The 22590-nt window shown below is 55.2% G+C and overlaps 1 protein-coding gene across 1 annotated transcript; it reads right to left on the minus strand.

Moving 5' to 3' along the window:
• Nucleotides 1–1848: 1848 nt before the first annotated feature.
• On the minus strand, nt 1849–22568 carry COLGALT1 (collagen beta(1-O)galactosyltransferase 1). The gene is made up of 12 exons (XM_054717281.1): nt 22235–22568; nt 21146–21256; nt 20514–20631; nt 16236–16370; nt 14155–14359; nt 11931–12050; nt 8450–8526; nt 8258–8364; nt 6419–6551; nt 5062–5189; nt 3707–3913; nt 1849–3463 (listed from the first exon to the last, which is right to left on the minus strand). Exons 1-12 carry the CDS (start codon nt 22495–22497, stop codon nt 3196–3198), a joined length of 1872 nt encoding a protein of 623 aa, XP_054573256.1. The 5' UTR covers nt 22498–22568; the 3' UTR covers nt 1849–3195.
• Nucleotides 22569–22590: the final 22 nt, after the last annotated feature.

Here is a 22590-nt window from a genome sequence, read left to right on the forward strand (position 1 = left end):
TTTAAAAATATATTTTATTGATTTTTTACAGAGAGGAAGGAAGAGGGATAGAGATTTAAAAACATCCACCAGCTGCCTCCTGCACACCCCCCACCAGGGATGTGCCCGCAACCAAGGTACATGCCCTTGACCGGAATCGAACCCAGGACCCTTCAGTCCACAGGCCGACGCTCTATCCACTGAGCCAAACCGGTTTCAGCTCTCTAGGATGTTTAGCTGCATCTCTAGCTTCTGTCCACTCGATACCAATCGCATGATCACCAGGAATGTCTCCGACATCAGCCCATGTCCCTGAGGGACCATATCACTCCCAATTAAGATCCACTGGATTAAAATACGATTCGAAAACATGTAACTGTCACAGATGAGAAGTGACTCCAATGTCCCCTAAGAGGGGGCTGGTTACTCACCTCAGACCAGCCACCCTGGATAAGGACGAGGCGTTAACAAGGAAAGAACTATGCTTTCCTCTACGGAAACTCAAAGTGCAGCTTTAACCCAGGGGTTCCAGCTGTTGTCCACTTACCCAACTGAAACACAGACTCCAGCAGCAAAGATGTATCACATGATCCTGTTCACTGCGTGCTGTGATGTTCTCCAACCAGAATGGCCCAAACAGGGGTGGCCTCCCACCACAGAATCGTGTATGTTACAACCCAAAAAGAACCGGCAGAACCACAGCGCAGATTAGGCCCACAAGATGTTGTGGAAGTTTAAAAGGAAATTGATCCCGTGTTTAGGAAATAAACATGTGTTGGATGGGGGAAAAGAAAGCAGGTTGCAGTAGAGTTTATGTAACATGATCCTCTTTTTTATTATTTTTTAAAATGTGTTTATTGATTTCAGAGAGAGAAAGGGAGAGGGAGAGACAGAAACATTAATGATGAGAGAACCATTGATAGATCAGCTGCCCCCCACATGCCCCACACTGGGGATTGAGCGCGAAACCCGGGGCATGTGCCCTGACCAGGAATCGAACCGTGACCTCCTGGTTCATGGGTCGACGCTCAACCACTGAGCCACACCAGCCTGACACATGATCCTCTGTTTAAAAATGTGTATGGATATGCTCCAGGCAAGTGAATAAGGCTAGGTTTTTTTACCAAAATGTTCTCCAAGGACGACTTAATTTTGCTTTTTTAGTTTGCTTAGTTGCACCCTAAGGACGTAAGGGTCTTGAGAACCCTTAACTATTTGACACAGAAAATCCAAATCCCTGAGGTGGGAGCACTGAGGCCTCTGCTCGAGGCCATGTCCCCTGAGAGCCCCAGGTACCCAACTGCCTGCTGGTGCCTTTGCAGCTACTTCCTCCTCCTCTCTTGTCCCACCTCCATCCGGGCTTCCTGTGGTGACCTCCTGGATACCAAGCTCTCAGCTTAGAGTCTGTTTCCCGGGGACTCCCGACCAGGAAAGTCCCCCTCCATATTCTGTCACCTGAAACAACCCTGCAGTTCACCCCACAGGATAGAGTGAGCTTGACCACCTGTCCCTGGACTATTTTAGGGGATGTTTTATGGGACTGGCTGGGCCACAGGGCTCTCACTGCCCCTCACCCACACTCACTCCCCCTCAGCCTCCCCAGCACTGGTTCCATCCCACACCTTGGCCAGCAACGGGGGTGGGGACTGGGTGAGGTGTGTTGGCAGTGAGAACACCGCCCTGGCCTGGTGACTCAGTTGGTTGGAGCGTCGTCCCATACACCAAAAGGTGGTGGGTTCAATCCCAGTCAGGGCACATACGGAAGGCAACTCATCAATGTATTTTGTTTCCTCTCCCTCCCTTCCTCTCTCTCTCAAAATCAATAAACGTACCCTCAGGTGAGGATTAAAAAAGAGAGAGAACACAGACTTACGTGAAAACCATCCAGGACCATTTAATAAAAAAATAAGCAAGTTATCCAGGATCCGACCCAGCAGGCAGTGTCCATCCGAAGAGGGAAAGCGCCGCGGGCCGGCTCCGACATTCATTTCTGGCTGAAGGCACAGCAGGTCCGCCAGCCTGGGCCGGGGACACCCTGCCCCAGCTGCAGACAGCACCCCAGTGCAGCTGAGCCCCCCCAAAGGCTTAGACAGGGGAATCCCACTGAGCAGGCGGACACCACACCTGAGATGCAGGCCTGGGAGGTCAAGCAAACAGGACCAGGAGCAGGCAGGGGAGACCCAGCCCCCTATCCTCACCCCCGCCCCCTCCAGGGGGGCTGGGCGCAGGGACCTGCAAGCGGCCACGCAGTTCCTGGGGCCAGCAGAAGCCCCTGGTGAGAGAAGAGTCACCCTCCTTCCGGGGTGGTGATCTGCACATAGCGCAGGTGACTGGGGGATGGATAAGGACTCAACCTCAGCCATTCGCCAATCCCACTGGGAGTCCACAAGGTCTGGTACACAGTAGGCACTCAATAAATGCCTAGTGCATGAGATGAAAGGACTCTTTTTGTTCATCTCTGTGGCCCAGCACACACGCGGGAAACCAGATGCAGTGACTGAGCCACTGTTATACTGTTTTGTGTCACTGAAGTCTAGCACACACAGTAGGTGTTCTCCAGGGGAGGGGGGAAGGAGCCAATTAAAGCGTAAAAAGCACCTTGTTTATCTCCATGCTGAGCACCCAGCTCAGCGTCTGGCACACAGCAGGCACTCAATAAAAAGCACGGAGTTGATAAGAACTTCTGTGTCTCAAGTACCAGGCGCACAGTAGGTGCCTGATATGTGTTTGAATAAATGAAAGTGTCTTCTTTACCTCAATATTCCCAGAGCCTGAAACGGTGCCCAACATTCAGTAGGCACCCAATAAATACTTAAATTAATTTTTAAAAAATGAATGTGTATCGCTAGTGCCTGATTCTTGGGGGGGGGGGGGGAGGAGGGGGTGTGTGTCAATACATGCTTGATGACTGAATCATCAGTGAGGAAATTATTATGCCTCATTCACTGCCACCACGAACCTGGTACACGGTCAATGCTTAAAAAACGTCAGGCACGTGGGGATGAACGACGGCTTGTGCCCACCCCATCTCCCAGTGCAAAACACTCCTCCTGGCATGCAGTAGGCACTCCATTAATGCTGCCTGTGGGTACATGATTGCTGAGCAAGAGCTGGCTGGCCACCACCCTGCATGGAGAGCCCTCCAAGGCCTGCCAGGGTCCGCAGGGGCCCTGCTGTCCCCAGCAAGCACAGGGAGGCTGCTCTGGCCCCTGCCCCTCAGAGCTCGTCCCGGGCCGCGCTGTCCAGCGGGGACTGTAGCACGTCCGAGTTTTTGGCCTCCCGGCTCAGCGCCTGCTGCTCCCTCATCTTCTGGGATTTGGCACGGTCCCAGTCGGTCTTGACCTGCTCGTTGTTCCACACGACCGAGGTCTCCGTGTCGCTCACGTACCCGTCGTCCCCCGTGTAGTGCGTGGGGAACACCAGCAGAGGCTCCGCGGAGAAGGCGCGCAGGTTGCGAGGGGAGAAGTGGGCCTTATACTCGGACCTGGAAGGGCAGGGAACAAGGGGCAGCCGTGGGTCGAGGGGAAGGGACCGATGGAGGGAGAAGTGAAAAGGGACGGACTGAGACGACAGAAGGGGGTGGGGTTCAAATGGAGCCAGACATGGGGGGGACACCCAGAGGAAGTGGGCAGAGAAAACGGCACCTCCCCGGGGGCCCGAGATCCTCAGGCCCGCCCCCTCCAGGGCTGCCACCGGAGACCCCACTGCCCGAGCAGGCCCTGCTCACACGGGGTGCTTGTCGAACATGACCGGCAGGAACTCGTCCACGGGCAGCATCTTGGAGAGGGGCTGGGCCGCCAGCAGCTTGCGGGCGCCTTGCAAGGAGATGACGTAGGCCAGCGTCCAATAGGAGTAGTCGGCCTCCACCAGGTTCCTCACGCGGGGCACGGCCTTCTCGGGGTGCTCCACCTGCATCCGCTTCCGGCCCACATAGCTGGGGTGTGGGATTGAGACCGTCACCCTCCTTCCGTCCACCAGAGAACACTGACCCAGCAAGGCAGGGATCTACGGAGCCCCTGTCAGGCCCCGGGGTGCGAGCAGGCTGGTGTGTCTGGGGCATAACAAGGAGGCCAATGTGGCTGCACTGGCAGAACCACAGGGGTCTGTGGCCCTCAAGGAGGAGGGTGGGATTTTTCCTAGGGCACTAGGGAGCCATGGAAGGATCTGGAGCTGGGAAGACTGGGATTTCTGGGACGTTCTCTGAGGCTGCGCTACTGGGTTCGGGGGGCTGTGTGGCAGAGGAGGAAGGTGCAAGGATCTGTGAGCAGTCAGGAATGAAGGGGTGCAGTTACTGTCAGGGCCCTGCACACTGCAGGAGGAGGGGGAGGGAGGGAGGGAGGAGGAACCACCCCCCCTCCCCCATATGAGATCCCAAAGAACTGTTCCAGAAATATGCTGAGCACACCTGACCTAGTGCTGGGCTAAGACCCAGGCTCCCTGGTACTTCCCACACTGGGCCAGCTCTGAGCTTCTAGCTAGCCACCAAGGCCTGACCACACCTACCCCAGGCCGCACCCCCAGCTCCTTAGCCGGCCCACAGACTTCCTGGGCAAATCTTCGCCACCCCCACCTGCCCCAGGACACCTCAAGTCTCCAAGCCCTGAGGAGTCCTCATACCACAGCCAGGGCCCTAGACTTCCCGGTCATCCTCCCACGGTTCTACCCCACAGGCCTGAGGCCACGCCCCAGCCCTGACTACTCCCAGGTCCACCCTCACACAGGCCACACACACACACATACACAGGGCACTCCTTCTGTCATACTTCTAAGGGTGGCCCAGCTAGTACCCTACAGATACCTTCAGGCCCGGACGCTCTTCTGAGCTCTAGCCCCACCTCTAGGCTCCAGTTCCACCCACTCCAGACCATGCCCCTGAGCCCGGGCCCCAACCTCAGCCCCAACACACTCCACACCAGGCCCCAGAGCCCTAACCCCAGACCACACCTCTGAACTCTGGCCCTGCCCCAGGCCCCAAATCCACCCACCCCATACTTCACCCCTGGGCTCTGGCCATGCTCCAGTTCTGCCTCTGCCCCAGGCCACACCTCCTGGCATGGCCCCACCCCCAGGCCCCATACTCACATGAGGTCCCAGTCCAGATCCTCCCTCTCCACATCCCGCATGAGGTTCATCAGGCGCCTCTTGAAGAAGATCTCGAAGCGCAGGTCATCCTCAAAGACCAGCGATTTCTTCAGTCCCTTCTCCACGACCTGAGGGAGGACAGGGCCAGGCCTAACCCTGAAGCCAGCTCAGCTTAAAGGCTCTGGGGCAGCAGGAGAGAAGAAAACGCACCCCTCGCCACCACTGTCTGGATTGACTTCCCCGCGGACTACCACTTCCCAGGACATGCAACAACAGATGCCGGGCCTGGCTGTTCCCTCCCATCCCGGGGCCTGGGCTTGTGCTGACACAGCCGTCTCCCTCATGCAATGGCAGGCAGACTACCTCTCAGCCTTTAGGCTTCAGCTCCAATGTTGCCCACCCAGGAGGTCCTTCCCGACCACCACCCAAAGCTGCCAGCTGAGGACAATTCATACCCCTAGGTCCCTTCTCCAGATGTCTCTCACTTATTTCACTCTGATTTGTTTCCTTGTGGTTTATCATCATCCGCCCACTTCCCAGGGCTGTGAGCCCCTTGCAGGGTGCTGGGTCTGTCCCGGTGGCTATCATGTCCCCAGCACCAGGCCAGGGACATGATAGGTGCTTGGCAAATGTTTCCTGAATCTTCATGACTGCCCTCTGAGGCCATGACTGTCATATGGGGAAACGGAAGCTCAGGCTGGGAAGAGCCTTCCTGCTCACAGAGCTCACCCCTCTAGGAGGCAGGGCTGGACTTAAACCCAGAAGTTTCCCGGCTTCGGGGCCGCGTGGACACCACAGCCTCTGCCCCATGCCATCCACAATGAGTCTCAGAAAAGGAGGGCAACCTAAGCGAGCACTCATTGCCTCAAACACCTGAACGCCCCCTCCAGAGCACCCTCCCGCCTGCATCTGGACACCACGTCCGGCTTCATGCCTGGGAGTCCCAGGTTCGAATCCCAGCCTGGCATCCTCACCTACCACAGCCTCTCTCTCCGAGCGTGGCTGATGAGCCCCAGGGCTAATGCGCTACCCCCCCGGCGTGGGTTCTGTGCCAGTTAATGTCACCATGGCTGCTACATCTATTAGGAAATGTCAAGACCAGAGTCCAGGCTCTAGTCATCTGGACGAAGCGAGGCGTGACGAGGCCACACCTGGAAACCGGGCTCGCCCCTCCCCCTTGCCCAGTCTCAGTCTCCACATCTACATGATGGAAGGCCACTCCCTAACGAGGGGGCCTGGTCCTGCTGCAGCCGTGGGGCCTGCCTGGGGGGCAGGCAATGCCCTCCCTGAGCTTCGCGCAGGCTGAGGAGGACCGGCCCCACTCACTTCGCCGGACACCCTGCCCCGCGGGGCTCACCTCCTTCCAGACGTTATAGTGGCTGAGGAAGCAGCCCAGCTCGCCCTTGGTGAGGGGCCGCCCATGGTAGGGGTCCTGGTAGCCGGGCAGCATCTGGATGCCCAGTGCCTCCACCTGGCTGGTGTTCATGGCTCTGGAAGGGGGGACAGGAAGGGGTCAGTGGAAAACCCACGCTGCCTGCTATCCCACCATCCGTTAGTGCCGCCTCCTGCCGAGCGGCTGCTCCCCTCTTCAACTACCTGCGCCCCTCCTGGACCCGTGGCCAGGTCTGCAGGGGGTGGGCCACCCAGGTGTGGCTCTGGCAGCCCTCTCCTAGGGTCAGACTCACTTCCCCTCCACCACGGCCCCAGCAGCATGGTCTACATCCCAGCATGGTCTACACCCCAGCATGGTCTACACCCCAGCATGGTCTACACCCCAGCATGGTCTACATCCCAGCATGGTCTACACCCCAGCATGGTCTACACCCCAGCATGGTCTACATCAGCATGGTCTACATCCCAGCATGGTCTACACCCCAGCATGGTCTACACCCCAGCATGGTCTACGTCCCAGCATGGTCTACGTCCCAGCATGGTCTACACCCCAGCATGGTCTACACCCCAGCATGGTCTACATCCCAGCATGGTCTACACCCCAGCATGGTCTACACCCCAGCATGGTCTACACCCCAGCATGGTCTACATCCCAGCATGGTCTACACCCCAGCATGGTCTACACCCCAGCATGGTCTACATCCCAGCATGGTCTATAGCCCAGCATGGTCTACATCCCAGCATGGTCTACACCCCAGCATGGTCTACATCCCAGCATGGTCTACACCCCAGCATGGTCTACATCCCAGCATGGTCTACATCCCAGCATGGTCTACATCAGCATGGTCTACATCCCAGCATGGTCTACATCCCAGCATGGTCTACATCCCAGCATGGTCTACATCCCAGCATGGTCTACACCCCAGCATGGTCTACATCCCAGCATGGTCTATATCCCAGCATGGTCTACACCCCAGCATGGTCTACATCCCAGCATGGTCTACACCCCAGCATGGTCTACATCCCAGCATGGTCTACATCAGCATGGTCTACATCCCAGCATGGTCTACATCCCAGCATGGTCTACACCCCAGCATGGTCTACACCCCAGCATGGTCTACACCCCAGCATGGTGTACATCCCAGCATGGTCTACACCCCAGCATGGTCTACGTCCCAGCATGGTCTACACCCCAGCATGGTCTACACCCCAGCATGGTCTACATCCCAGCATGGTCTACATCCCAGCATGGTCTACATCCCAGCATGGTCTACATCCCAGCATGGTCTACATCCCAGCGTGGTCTACACCCCAGCATGGTCTACATCCCAGCATGGTCTACATCCCAGCATGGTCTACATCCCAGCATGGTCTACACCCCAGCATGGTCTACACCCCAGCATGGTCTACATCCCAGCATGGTCTACACCCCAGCATGGTCTACACCCCAGCATGGTCTACATCCCAGCATGGTCTACATCCCAGCATGGTCTACACCCCAGCATGGTCTACACCCCAGCATGGTCTACACCTCAGCATGGTCTACACCCCAGCATGGTCTACATCCCAGCATGGTCTACATCCCAGCATGGTCTACACCTCAGCATGGTCTACACCCCAGCATGGTCTACATCCCAGCATGGTCTACGTCCCAGCATGGTCTACATCCCAGCATGGTCTACATCCCAGCATGGTCTACACCCCAGCATGGTCTACATCCCAGCATGGTCTACAGGGTAGGGCTCCCTTGCCACCCGTGGCCCCCCCTGCATGGTCTACACCCCTGCCCTCAGAGTTGACTCACTTGCCATCCACAGCCTCCACCAGCCGGAACTTGATCTCCTGCGCCCACAGCGCCCAGAGCATGCGTTCCCGCCGGTCCTGCCGCCGCTTCAGGTTGATCATGAAGACCTGTGTGTGGCACGGAGCCTCTGTTGAACTCTCCAGCCCTAAGTTCCCCCCCTCCCCCCTCCCTACCCCAGAAGGCCCGGCCCACCTCATCAAAGCCCATCTTGTCAGGCATCTTGGCAGGCACCGAGACAAACCGGGAGGGCTCTGCTGGGGGGTGCTTCACTGCGGGGCAGAAAGAAGCCGAGGGGGTGCCTGGGTCATGGGGCGGGGGAGCATTCCCACCTCTTTCCACTGCACCCCCCGCACCCCCTCCATGGCTCCGTATCACCCTGAGCTCCTCAGCCCGAGGCTGGAGACCTGCCTGGCCTGTCCCCAACCATAATACTGGTGCTAGTCTCTCCCTCACCTCCTACTCACTCTGGCTGTTAGCACACCAAACTCATCCATTCCTACCTCAGGACCTTTGCACATGCTGGGTCTCTGCTGGAACACCCTTCCTTCCTCCTCCCCCTACCCCAGTTCTCAGCTAAGATGCCATGTTGAGGAGGGGTGAGTCTCCCAATGCCCTCAGGTTGAGTCAGGTACCTCCTCCTGCTCCCCACAGCACCAGGGCTCCATCATCAAACCTCCACCCTGCTATCCTAACTCACCATCTGTCTACTGTGAGCCCCGTGAAATGAACACCAAGTCTGTCCACTCACACCGGGTCTCCAGTGCCCAACATAGGGCTCAGCACACAGCAGGCACTCAATAACTGCTCAGAGAATGAACCAAGATTAATGACCTTGACCTACCTGGGCCTCCGATTCCTCATCTACAAAATGGGCTAATAACACCTCAGTGGTTATGCAAGAAATGATGCCATGAAATCACACCTGTGTGGGGTGAATGGCATTCTCCTACAAAAAGTTAAGTTGGTGTTCAAACCCCCAAGACCCCAGAATTTTCTCTTATTTGGAAACAGGGTCTTTACAGAGGTGTTCAAGACAGAATGAGGTCATTAGAATGGGCCCTAATCACTATGACTGGGATCCGGATAAAAATGGAAAATTTGACTGGCCGGGTGGCTCAGTTGGTTGGAGCGTCGTCCCATACACCAAAAGGTTGTGGGTTTGATTCCCAGTCAGGGCACATATAGGAGGCAACTGATTGATATTTTGATGTTTCTCATATCGATGTTTCTCTCTCTCTCCCCTCCTCTCTCTAAAAATCCATAAAAACATATCCTCAGGTGAGGATTTTTTAAAAATATATTTTATTGATTTTTTACAGAGAGGAAGGGAGAGGGAGAGAGTTAGAAACATCGATGAGAGAGAAACATCGATCAGCTGCCTCCTGCACACTCCCTACTGGGGATGTGCCCGCAACCAAGGTACACGCCCTTGACCGGAATCGAACCCTGGACCCTTGAGTCCGCAGGCCGACGCTCTATCCACTGAGCCAAACCGGCTAGGGCAGGATTTTTTTTTTTTTTTAATGGAAAATTTGGACACAGAGACACACAGAGGGAAGACAGGGGGAGAAGACGGCCATCTGACTGAGTGACGCGTCTACAGGCCAAGGTGTGCCCAGAATTTCAGAGCAGCCACGACTGCCCCCTTCAGCTGCTATGAGCAATGCTCAGACCACATCCCCACAGGGATCTCGGATACGCCTGTGGTTTCCCGCAGAAGGGTCAGACTTTCAGGTACGCATGAGCCTGCAGCGGTCCCTGCCTGCCCCCCAGGCTGCCCAGAAAAGCCCAGCGTGATTCCAAGTGTGGTGTCTGCTTCACCGAGAACAAAGGCCCCATGTGAGCTCCAGGGACAAACACAGGTCCCTCTGTCTGGAAGAGACCTGGACGAGGCCCAGACCTAACCCAGAACCTTCCACCCCATAGCCTGGGCCTCCTCCAAGGCCAACACGTCCCAGGGCTTCCTCCCACCCCACTCTCCTTGGGAAGGCTGAGACCAGGGTAAAACTGTGGGATCTTAGGACACAGGCTCCAATCCCAGGTGCCCCTTCCCTTCTCTTTCTGAACCTCAGCTCAACCCCCCTATTGGGGGCGGGGGTGAGTGATGAGAGAACCTGCCATGGGGAGGTGGGATCTTGTCACCCTGAGCCTTTCTGCAAGTCTGAAACTTCACTGTAAGAGAGATCTTTGAACACATGAAAAACCACGTGCACAGCCCAGGTCCAGGTGCCCACGCGCGGACGGAGAGGAAATGTGCTTTGAACAGAGGAAGGATTTACACACATATCTGAACCCCGGGGCCCTCCTTCCATCTGTTCTCCAGAGCAAGAGGACAGTGAGACAGTGTGCTCAGCTCTGGCCCTCAAGAAAGAAACAGGAAGGCATTCATGCCCCTGTCACGGTCGAGTTTACAGCAGCAGCAGTGTTAACGGTTTCTTGACCAGAAACAAGAACAGAAATAGAGGTGAAATTTAAATTAGGAAAACTATGGCAGCCACAGGATGCTTCCAGGGCCCCGTCGCAGGTGGGAGTGGGCGACAAGCAGAGGCCTAACTCTCACGACAGTGGCCCAGGGGGGCTCCTGGCCTGGGCCTGAGCATCTGCATGTGACGGACACTTGGGCATTGTGGGGTCTCCCCCCTGGTGTCCTTGGTCATTTCAAAAGACCCAACAGGGAGTGTGCCATCCCACCTTCCGCCACCGGGGACACACACACACACACACACACACACACAGAACCTTCTAGAAGCAGGTAAGAGTGGGGCAACTGAGACCAACAGCAGGAGCCTGGACCCTCCCATCTGTACAGTGGGGGCTGGGGGGCTGCTGTGCAGGCCTTCTCTGAGATGTGTGACCAGTGGAGGGCAAAGCCCCCACGGAAGTGGACACTGTCCCACTGTCCCCTTGCTCTGGAGACACCCCACGCCCACCAGGAGGCCGCTCCTCAAGCAACCTTGATGGCAGCTCGGCCCTGTGTGCTCAACCCATCTCGGGGGCCCCCCCAGAGGCAGGGCTGCTAGTTTAATAATTTATAGATTTACTTATCTGTTAGAAAGACATGAGCTTGCAACTATGGTAAAAATAGGTAATTCCCTTTTTAAAATAAACGTATTCAAGTAAAACAAAAGTATCCACGTAAGGTATATATTAAATGAGCAATGGGTCTGAGGTTCGGAAACGGCCCAAAGGCTGCGGCCCAGATACTGCCATGCACATAACGGTTCATCAGTGAAAACCTCCGTCCTCCCTGCTCCCACACCCTCCATGGCTCCTGCCTGCCCCTGAGGAAAACCAGTGCCTAAGGCCGCTGCCCTGGCCCGCCAGCTCCACCCGCTCATCAGCCCCACTCCTGCCCCGCTGACCTTGCCTGCTCCCTGAGCGCGTGTCCCCTCTAGCCTCCCAGTCTCTGCAGAATGCTCCCTCTGGCTACAATCCCCTTCCAGGTGACTACTACTCACCCTGCCTCATAATGCCACCTCCTCCTGGAAGCCCACCCTGACTGCCATGCACAGCTGCTGCAAGCCAGTGCTCCCTGAGAGCAGGGACAACTGTCCACCTTGTTCATGCCAGGTTCCCAGTGCCTGGCAAAGGCACTAGCACCCAGCCGGTGCTCAATCAGTGTTCAGGGTACGGATGTGTGATGACCGAGAAAGGGCAGTGTGGGCGGACTCACCCATAACCTCCAGCTGCACATGCATGAAGCTCTCAGCCTCATCCTGGAGGGTACTATGTGACCGCAGCGGCACTGGCAGGAAGCCATACATCTCCTTGTTGCACACGTACATCTGGACCTCTGGGGCCAAAAACAACAATCAAAACTGAAAATTGAGCAACAAGGTGGCAGTGGCCCTTCTGACCACAGCATCAGCCTCACAGCCCAGTGTGGGGCTGGAAAGAAAAGGAGTCCCGCCCACTTTCCCCAGCAACCAGCAGAAACCCCTCAGATCTCCATCCGGGACTCGGAGTCAGAACAGGGGTTCCCGCTGGCAGGCGAGACACTGACAATCAGAACTGTTAAAAAGCACCTTATGCCCGGCGGGTGTGGGTCAGTGGTTGAAGTGTCAACCTATGAACCAGGAGGTTATGGTTCGATTCCCAGTCAGGGCACATACCAGGTATCAGGTTTGTTTCCCGGTCGGGGCAGGTACAGAAGGCAACCAGTCAATGTTTTTTGCTCACATCAATGTCTCTCTCTCTCTCTCTCTCTCTCTCTCTCTCAGCATGTCCTCCGGTGAGGATTAAAAATAAAAAAAGATGCACATTTCTTTTTTTCTTTTCTTTTTTAATCCTCACCCGAGGATACTTTTTCACTGATTTTTATTTTATTTTATTTTATAAATTTTATTCATTTTTTTACAGAGAGGAAGGGAGAGGGATAGAGAGTTAGAAACATCAATGAGAGAGAAACATCAATCAGCTGCCTCCTGCACACCCCCCACTGGGGATGTGCCTGCAACCAAGGTACATGCCCTTGACCAGAATCAAACCTGGGACCCTTGAGTCCGCAGGCCGACGCTCTATCCACTGAGCCAAACTGGTTAGGGCTCCATTGATTTTTATTTTTATTTTTTTAAATATTTTTTATTGATTTTTTACAGAGAGGAAGGGAGAGAGATAGAGAGTTAGAAACATCGATGAGAGAGAAACATCGATCAGCTGCCTCCTGCACAGATGTGCCCACAACCAAGGTACATGCCCTTGACCGGAATCGAACCCGGGACCTTTCAGTCCGCAGGCCGACGCTCTATCCACTGAGCCAAACCGGTTTCGGCCTCCATTGATTTTTAGAGAGAGTAGAAGAGAGAAGGAAAGACAGAGAGAAATATCGACGTGAGAGAAACACATCGATTGGTTGCCTCCTGCACACTCCCTGACCAGGGCCTGGGCCGGGGAGGATCCTACAACTGAGGTATGTGCCCTTGATTAGAATCGAACCCAGGACCCTTCGGTCTACAGGCCAACGCTCCATCCACTGAGCCAAACTGGCTGGGGCTGATGCACATTTCTGCACAAAAATGGGATGCAGCTGGATAAAATGTTAGTAAGGTGACTTCCATCTGCGTTTGTCCTTTTCCGGATGGTTTAAATTTTTATACTGAGTGTGTACTTTAAAAAGTTAGAAAGCCAATAAAAATAATTTTCATTTTAACTGGCTAGCTTTTTATATAATGAGCTAGATGGTATAAATTTTTCAGGCTGCTGGCCTGACAGTTTCTGTCTTAACAACTCAATCCCGCCCTTGGAAAGTAGAAGCAATCATAGACAACACTCAAATACATGGGTGTGGCATCGAGCCAACGAAACTTTCTCTACAGGCCCTGAAATTTGAACTTCATGCAATTTCAGATGTCACAAAATGTTACTATTCTTTTCATGTTTTTGTTTTTTTTCCAACCGTTTGAAAATATAAAAACCATTCTTAGCTTGCAGCCATACAGAAACAGACGGTGGGTCAGATCTGGCCTGCTGGCCGCAGTTTGCTAACCCTAGATTTAAAGAAAATGGCAGGTTAGCGTATGGCTGCGTTCTGGTTCCCTCTAAAAGGCGTTTTCACTAATTATACAATTAGGGGGCAATTACATTCAACTGCAGAAAATTGGGAGCATGTAAGAAAATATTAAGTTGGAAATAACCTTAAGTAGGTCCTAATTAAAAAATATTAAGTAGGTCCTCTTTAGACCTGGGAGGCGAAGACCCCCAGCAAAGCCAGGGCTGGAGAAAGAACGGGTCTGTGGCCGCCTCTGAACACCTGGATGCAGCCCCACCTGCAGCCTCCCTGGGCCCTGCGCGCGTTTTGGTCCTGTGGACCCTCCGTGGCCGCTGCTGGGACATGTTCAGCTCAGATTCCAGAGAACCAGCCGGATGACATCCCTGTGACAGCAACCCCCAGGGCTCACCTGCCTGCTTGCAGGAGAAAGCAAACACAATGATGTCATCGAAGGACCAGGTGTAGTCGCTGTGTGGAGGGTAGAAAGCCAAGTTCCTGGATGCTGCCTTCCGCAAGTCGATCAGGAAGGTCGAGTGCACCATGGGAACCGCGAAGCAGCCCTGGCGGTCCCGCTTCCGAATGGGGATGTAGGCGGGTGTGCGCTTGTAGTAGCCCTGCGGGGAGGGGCGGAGTTCTCACGGGGGTCCCGAGTGAGGCTCTGGGCGTGGTCAGGGACAGGCTCCACCCCCCGCACCACGGCAGATAAAAGAAAAAAGTTGTCCTCTTGCAGACCGGGCCCCACACCTCAGATCAGAAGGGCAGCATGTGAAGGAGAAAATTTAAAAGCTGAAAAAGGGTTTAACAATAAACTGGCCTGCAACTGAAAACAAAAATAAAGAGCAACATCCGATGTTGGTAGAACGCTAATTGCTTCAGTCTTTGAGAATTAATATTGCAAAAATTGTTAAAATTAAAGTTCTATGACTTGTGCCCCAGGAAAACCACTTTGAGATTTATCCCACAGAAGTAACATGTGTACCTTCAGCACCGGCTTTAGCGGGACGAACCTAGTTCAATGCCTATCGATGGGACTATGAAATGTTATGTGACTACTTAAAAAATGTGTTTGCCCTAACCGGTTTGGCTCAGTGGATAGAGTGTCCGCCTGCGGACTCAAGGGTCCCAGGTTCAATTCCGGTCAAGGGCATGTACCTTGGTTGCGGGCACATCCCCAGTAGGGGGTGTGCAGGAGGCAGCTGATCGATGTTTCTCTCTCATCGATGTTTCTAACTCTCTATCCCTCTCCCTTCCTCTCTGTAAAAACCAATAAAATCTATTTAAAAAAATAAAAATAAAAAATGTGTTTGAGGGGGCGGGGATGGGCTGGAGGGGATCAATGGGGGGAAAAGGAGGACATATGTAATACTTTCAACAATAAAGATTTTTAAATAAAAAAATGAAAATGTGTTTGAGCTGTCTGTTGTTCTGATGGAATGTACAGCTGTATTGTTCAATGGAAAAATCAAATTATAAATTAAAGTATATAACTCAGTTTTTATATGAAGTAAATCCTACATGTGTTCTTGTTTCTGGGGACATGAATAAAGGTGTGGAAAGACGTATTTTTTAAAAGCTGAAAAGGGACTGGACATTTGACATCCTTTGATTTACATATAAATTGAAGGTCAGTTTAATTTAGAAGTTTGAAAAGCTTCTGGAACAATCCTGAATTGCCCTCTCTTTTCCTTGGACCCTTTACACATCAGAATTATTGGCACATAGCATTTAGATTCCTTCTTCTTTTTTAAATCTTTATTGTTGAAAGTATTACTTGTCCGCTTTTCTCCTCCATCGCCCCATTCCTCCCCGCTCCGCCTGCCCCGTAACATTTCTATTTCTGACACACTTTTCAAGATGGAAACCACTGAATTATTCACTTTAAAATGGTTTGATGTTTCCTGAACTGCATGTCAGATAAAAACAAAAAGACAAGGGGAGACAGGCTAGGTCAGCCTCCGGCTCCATCCACACAGACCCCCCCTGTCCCCGTGTCACTCCCCGCTGGCTTGGCCTCAACCCTGGGATGTATGGCACAGGCCTGGCCAACCAGAGCCTGGCATGTTCTTGGCTTCGGTAACTGGTCCAGGTGTGAGAGGAGAGATGGACAAGGCCCGTCTGAGAGGACTTCAGCTGGATGCTGCTGGGACCATTCCCCAGGGTCTGAAAGTGAAGCCACCCACCCAGCGAGGGAGGAAGACAGGAAGCTGTTTGAACATCTGAGTCAAGCTGGGCCTGCCGTCCCGTCCTGGCACCACCACTTCCCAGCCGTGTGCTCGGGCCGTCACTTCCCCTCTCTGAGTTTCTGCCTCAATGCAGGGAAGAGGTGGGGAGAGGACCCGGTCACGGACCCTGCCCCGGGGACCATCTAAGGATGATCATGAAGGTGTGACACGCTCACCATGAGCCGGTGTGACAATCAGTTAGGCCCCACGTGCTTGGCCCAGCCCCCAGCGCCCCCAGCCCCCGGCGCTACCCAAGCAGCCGCCTGACCTGAGAAGTCATCCCACACCAGAAGTTGGAGTACGCAGCCCGGGAGTCCAGCATGGGCGCCACCACCGTCTTGTTCTCGGCGATGAGCAGCGTCAGGGTGTCAGGGTTCAGGATCAGGTTGTCTGCGTCCACAAACTGCAAAACACCCAACAGGACATCACTGTGAGCTGCTGGAGCGACCCGGGCTGGGCCACAGCTCGGAACGAGGGGGCAGGGGCAGAGGCCTGGGGTCTGAAGAACCTGGAGCAGCACGGAACCATCCGGCGCCCCAAACCACAGCTCTACCTTAGCAACAAGCCAAGTCACATCCACACCAGGAAACAGGCTACTGAGGAAGGGGCAGGCAGGGGCCACAGGGCACACAGAAACGCAAATGGGTCCCAGACACGGCGCTGTCGAGACACCAGCCATGACAGGGGGCGTGCCGTGTGGCTCCGTTAACGGGAACTTTTACAACAGGCAGCGCTGGCCAGTGAAGAGGACGAGTGGGCCGGAGGCCACCTCTGAGAGGAACATACTTTTTTCTCGGTGAGTGAGATGCCAATAAAAAGTTCATCAAAGTAGATACTTTATTTTTCTTTAACACCTTGAATGTGGGGGCAAAAGATTTGGTAACTTGTTTGTTACAAAGAAAAAAAGTTTGGAACAATCAGATAAGGATGTTTCTGTCCTGCAGGTCCCGTACAGAACTATTAGGAGATCGTTTTTTTGTTTTTTTTTTTAATGCATCTGGCCCTAGCTGGTTTGGCTCAGTGGACAGAGCGTCAGCCTGTGGACTGAAGGGTCCTGGGTTCCATTCCGGTCAAGGGCACATGCCAGGGTTGAGGGCTCGATCCCCAATGTGGGGCGTGCAGGAGGCAGTTGATGAATGATTCTCAGTCATCATTGATGTTTCTATCTCTCTCTCTCTCTCCCTCTTCCCTCCTCTCTGAAATCAATTTAAAAACAAACAAACAAACAAAAAACACATGCAGCTGGCCAGGCGTCGATCTCTGAACCAGGAGGTCACGGTTCGATTCCCAGTCAGGGCACATGCCTGGGTTGCAGGCTTGATCCCCAGTAGGGGGCATGCAGGAGGCAGCCAAACAATGATTTTTCTCTCATCATTGCTCTTTCTATCTCCCGCTCTTTCTCCCTTCCTCTCTGAAATCAATAAAAATACATATTTTTTAAAAATGCATCTGGTCCACAGATATGCTTTCTGTTACTCGCACGGGCTTTTTAGAGCCTGTGAATCACCCGAGGTAAACAACAGCAAAAGCTGGCATCCAGGCTCCTCTGGCACCAGGAACAGCATGCCGCATGGGACCCTCAGCTGGAGACAGGAGGGGGCAGCCCCTGGGCCCGGCTGTGCAGGTGCGAATGTTCCCCACCCACCCAGCCCCTTGAGGACATTTAACTTTCTGACCTCAGAATATATGTGCAGTAAAAACAGCTGGAACAGTCCAGAAGGTCCTCAAAAAGTTAAGAACATAGTTATCACGTGACCCAGCAATTCCATCCCTGAGGACAGATCAAGAGAACGGGAAACGGGGACTCCAACAGATATGTGAACACCTATGTTCAAACCAGCATGATTCACCAGGGCCAAGAGGTGGAACCAATGTAAGTGTCCGACCACAGACGAACGGATACACAAACGGGGTCCAGCCCCCAGCGGAGTATCACTCAGCCATAAAAAGGACGGAAGCACTTCCGCTACAACATGGGTGAACCCTGAAAGCCTCCTGCTGAGTGAGAGACGCCAGACCCTAGAGGCCATGTGTTGTGTGACTCCATGTACCCAAAATGCCCAGAACTGGCAAGTCCAGAGGCAGAAAGCAGATCAGTGGCTGCCAGGATGGGAGGGAGCGGGGGTGGGGGTGACTGTTTTGGGATGATGGGATGTTCTGGAACTAGACAGAGATGATGGTTGTACAACGCTGTGAATGAGCCAGAAACCACTCGATTCCATACTTTAGAAGGCTTATTTTATGTTATGTAAATTGCACCTCAATTTTAAAAAGCCAGAAAGCGAGTCTCTCTGAAAGGTAAGATTACAAGGTTTGTTTCTTTCTTTCTAAACTCCTTATTTTTCCTTCTAGATTTTCTTACAAATAACACCGGCAGTGTTTGTAAAAAGAGGGGGGGGGGGGGGGGGGAAAGAGGCCCTTTTAACAATAATTTTAAAACACTGGACAAGTGATTCAACATTCCAATATGGACTTCCAAAGTTCCCAATTTCAAAAATAACATGGTGTGTCAAAAGCTGCTTTGCGTTTTGAACCCACACCTGGAGTTCTACCCAGGTTTGCTGAGGGGAAAAGTGAAAACCACTCAACCTCAAACCATGAAAACAAAACAGACGCGGCGGCCCTGTGCAGGATGGCGCCAGGCAGGGCCAGTCCCGCCTCTGTGCCAACCCAGCCAGTTGAAACCTCCCTCTCCAAGCCTCTACTTTCCCATCTGTAAAATGGTCTCAGGAAGAGCCCTCCTCTTCCCAGGGGACAGCTCTCTCCTCCCCAAAGGGCTCAGGCCAAAGGCCTGGGATCCTCCTGGCACCCTCACATCTAGTCCCCAAGCAGGGCCTTAACCCACCTGCCTTTCTCCACAGCCCCATCCCTCAGGCCTCCACCCCAGCCTCCTGCTGTCCCCACTCCTGCCCCAAAAGACGGGGATCCCACAGCAGCCACAGGGGCTCTGAGAATCATAAATTAGAACACAGCCCTTCCCTGCTTACATACCTTCCGTGGCTCCCTATTACCATCAGAGCGAAAACCAAATCTTTCCCTCAACCTGCATAGGCCAGCCCCCACCCACCACCTCAGTATCACCCCCTCCACCACTCCCTCATCATGCCATTCCAGCCACACGCGCCTCCTCACAGTCCTTGAACACCCAAAGCTTGCTGCCTGCACTGTTCCCTCTGCCTCAGATACTGTCCTCCAGCTTCCCTAAGGCTGGCTCCTCTGCTCCTTCAGGTCTCTGCTGGGGTCCCCTCCTAAGGAAGCCCCCCCACCCCGCCTCAACCCTGCTCACTCACCACCCCACCCTGGCTACGCCATCCGCTGTAGGTTGAATGCTGGAAGTCCTAACTCCTGGTATCTGTGGCTATGGCCTTATTTGGAAATACGGTCTTTGCAGATATAATAAAAATGTAAGATGGGGTCATGCTGGATGAGGGTGGGCCCTAAACGCAATGACCGGTGACCTCAGAAGAGAACAGACACACAGGAGAGACGACCATGTGACCACAAAGGCAGAGACTGGAGTGATGCAGCCACAAGCCAAGGATACCTGAGCCTCCTGAGGCTGGAAGAGGCAGAAAGGATCCTCCCTTGGAGCTTTTTGGGGGAGCACAGCCCTGCGGACACCTGGATTTCGACTTCCAGCCTCCAGAACTGAGATAATACACTTCCCAGAACACAGGCCCCCCAGCGTGCGGGACTCTGTCCCAGCAGCCCCAGGACACGGATTCACCACCAAATGCCTGTCTACAACTTCCCAGCCCTGGCTGCCTTCTGATGGGGCCTCTCTCAGTTTGGTTTTCCTGGTCACATCCACCTTTCCCGGGGCACCAGCAAGGTGGGGCTCAGCCTGTGTCCCCAGGGCCCGGCAGGAGGGCACTGGCAGGGGCTCATAAATGTGTGCTGATTGATACATAAAAAAGGTACAGACTTCGACTCAGGGCCTGGCACACACACAAAACCAGCCAGACTGGCATCCCTGCATTCGACCTCCCTAGTGGCCCTGCCATCAGCTCCCTCCCCATCTGCCCCAGGGAGGGAGGGTCGAGGAGACAGGAAGGCCGGGGACCTATGGGCACTTATCCAACATGATTTCCTTGAACACTCAACGCCCCCTCCTTCCCAGAGGCAAAACGGGCCCAGGAGGAGGAGGAAGTGAAAATCAGGCCTCAGCAGCTCAGCGTCACCAAGTCCCCCGCCCCCCCCCCTCACGTCCCCAGCCCACCTTCCTGCTTCTCGAAGGGACCCAGACAGTGTCATTGCGGGTGTGTGGGCTCTGGTGTCACTCGTGATGGCGATAAAAGCGGAGACGAACCAAGTGTCCAACCACAGAGGACCGTTGGGGACCCATCTGGTGGGTAGGAGTCCAGGGTCCCCTGGTTGAACCCCAACTCCTCCACCTAACCAGCCGGATCACCTCTGACAGCTCACACCCCCTCTCGTGCCTCAGTTTCCCCCTCTGTAAAACGGAGTTAAGGATAGCGTCCGCACTCACTGCTCTGCCTTCCCTTCGGACACCCCAGACGCCTTCTGTGATCCCCGGGAAACTCACCAAGATGTAATCGGCCCACATGTCCCGGGCGGATTTCAGGGCCGCCTGGCGCAACTTCATGACGTGCTCGTAGCGCGAGTCGGACCAGTGCTTGGGGCCCTCCTCGTCTTGGTAGGACCTGAGGAGAGGCAGCTGTGATGTGGGGGGGCGCGGGCACTGCGGGGCCCAGACAGGGCCCAGGCGGCAGAGCGGGCAGAGATGGGTTCCTGGCCGAGGGGATGGCTAAGCTGGATCTGCAGGCTGGGAAGAAGCAAGCAAGGGGAAACCAGGAGGAGGGAGGTGTGTCTGCAGCGGGGGCAGGGCAAGGTCCAAGGCCCGGAGGGGAGGAAGTCCAGGCGATGGGTAGAGAAGGAAGAAAGCTCAGGAGGAGGGAGAGCGGCTGGGAGAGAGCACAGAGCAAAGGAAAAGCGGAACCTGTCCTCCCAGACTCAGAATCTGTGAAGCTGAGGGCAGGGCCGGGGAGTCAGGGGAGCCAGGGCTGGGCCATAAGGCCGCGGAACCGGGCCAGAGAGCCAGGGGCGGAGGGGCTAGGGTTCTGAGGCAGGGCAATGGGAATTCGCGGAGGGTGTGTGGGCAGGGGTGCAGCTGAGTCCCACCGGGAGGGCTCACTCAGGGCAGGGCCTGGCACTCACCGGGGCTCCTCCGCCGGCCGCCACTCTACCGAGTGGTACAAATTCTTCACGGCCACCAGCCATTCCCGCAGCACTGCCGTTGTGTTGTCTGCGTTGTGGTCTGTGGCCACCCTGCGGGCGGAGGGGGACAATCAGGGAGGTTGGGGAGCCCAAACCAGGACAGGGCAGCAGACCCGAACCTGGGCTCTGCACCCTGGCTCAGCCTGCGCTCCCCGCTCCATGCCTCAGTCTCCTCATCACACGGGGGTGAGGACACTCCACTGGGCTGCAGAGAAGATTAAACAAGCTAATTTTAGAAAACCACAGGAGGCACTATTAGTACTATTGAGCCTCTAGGATCCTATCAGAAGCTTAGGTACTAAATATGAGACTTAATAAACATACAACTACATCAGACAGTCCCATCCACCTTCCGCCAGCCTCTCCTATGAACACCACCCCCTCAACAAACATCAGCCGTGCGCTTGGGCGATCCAGGCCAGGGAGTCCGGAGCAGAGAAGAGGGACTTCTGGGAATCTAGTGTGACCCTGGAGCCCAGAGCTATTTTCCCAAGTGAAGCGTCACTAAGTTGACAACAAGGACAGCAGTGATAACAGTAACAATCAGGGCAGCCCTGGCGGTATCCCATTCCCCTTCCAGGAAGGGGCCATACCCCGCCCACGCGCTCTGGTGAGAAGGCCTGATTCAGGCAGGAGCGGAAAGATACACAGTGGCTGAAGTGCAATGTGGGCCATCGCAGCGCCCTGGCTGGGGTCCCAGGCTCCCCTTCCCGGGAGCCTGCGTGTATCCCAAGCGGTGTAGAGGGCTAGGCAGGGCGGCCTGCCTGGGTGTGGTCCCCGATCTGCCCTAATGGGGTGCCAGCAGGCAAAGCGAGGGTCTTGCCCATTCTTATGCGGGACAGGGAGGGCGCGGGGGAGGCGGGACAGCAGGAAAAGGCACGCGTGGGTCTGGTCTGCAGATGGGGGACAAGAAGCAGAGAGCACGCGTGGGTCTGGCCCGCCCTGCCCGGAGCCAGGACAGCGGGCGGGACGCGGCGCGGACCCGCCGTCGGGGCAGCAGGCCGGACTCCGCGGCGGCGCCGCACTCACCACAGCGCCGTGCGCTCCCGCGGGTGGTGCAGCCGCTCCAGCGCGCCCAGCGTGGCCGGCAGCGCGTGGGCCGCGTTGCGCGCCAGCAGCGCGATGAGCACGCGCGGCGCCTGCAGCGGCGACTCGGGGCTCCAGCGCTCCTCCGGGAAGTAGGCGGCGGCGCCCGGCGGGCCCCCTGGAGGCGGCAGCGCCAGCAGCAGCAGCAGCAGCAGCTCTGGGAGCGGCCGCCCGCACCGCCGGCACGCGCGTGGGGTCGCCGCCATCGCGCCACGCGTCTCCTTTAAGCCTCTTTTCTGCCGGCAGACGAGGGCCGCGCCTTAAAGGGGCCGTCGGAGTCCCGCCGCTGCCGCGCCTTA

Source organism: Eptesicus fuscus, chromosome 6, assembly GCF_027574615.1.
Source record: "Eptesicus fuscus isolate TK198812 chromosome 6, DD_ASM_mEF_20220401, whole genome shotgun sequence".
Lineage (NCBI taxonomy): Eukaryota > Metazoa > Chordata > Mammalia > Chiroptera > Vespertilionidae > Eptesicus > Eptesicus fuscus.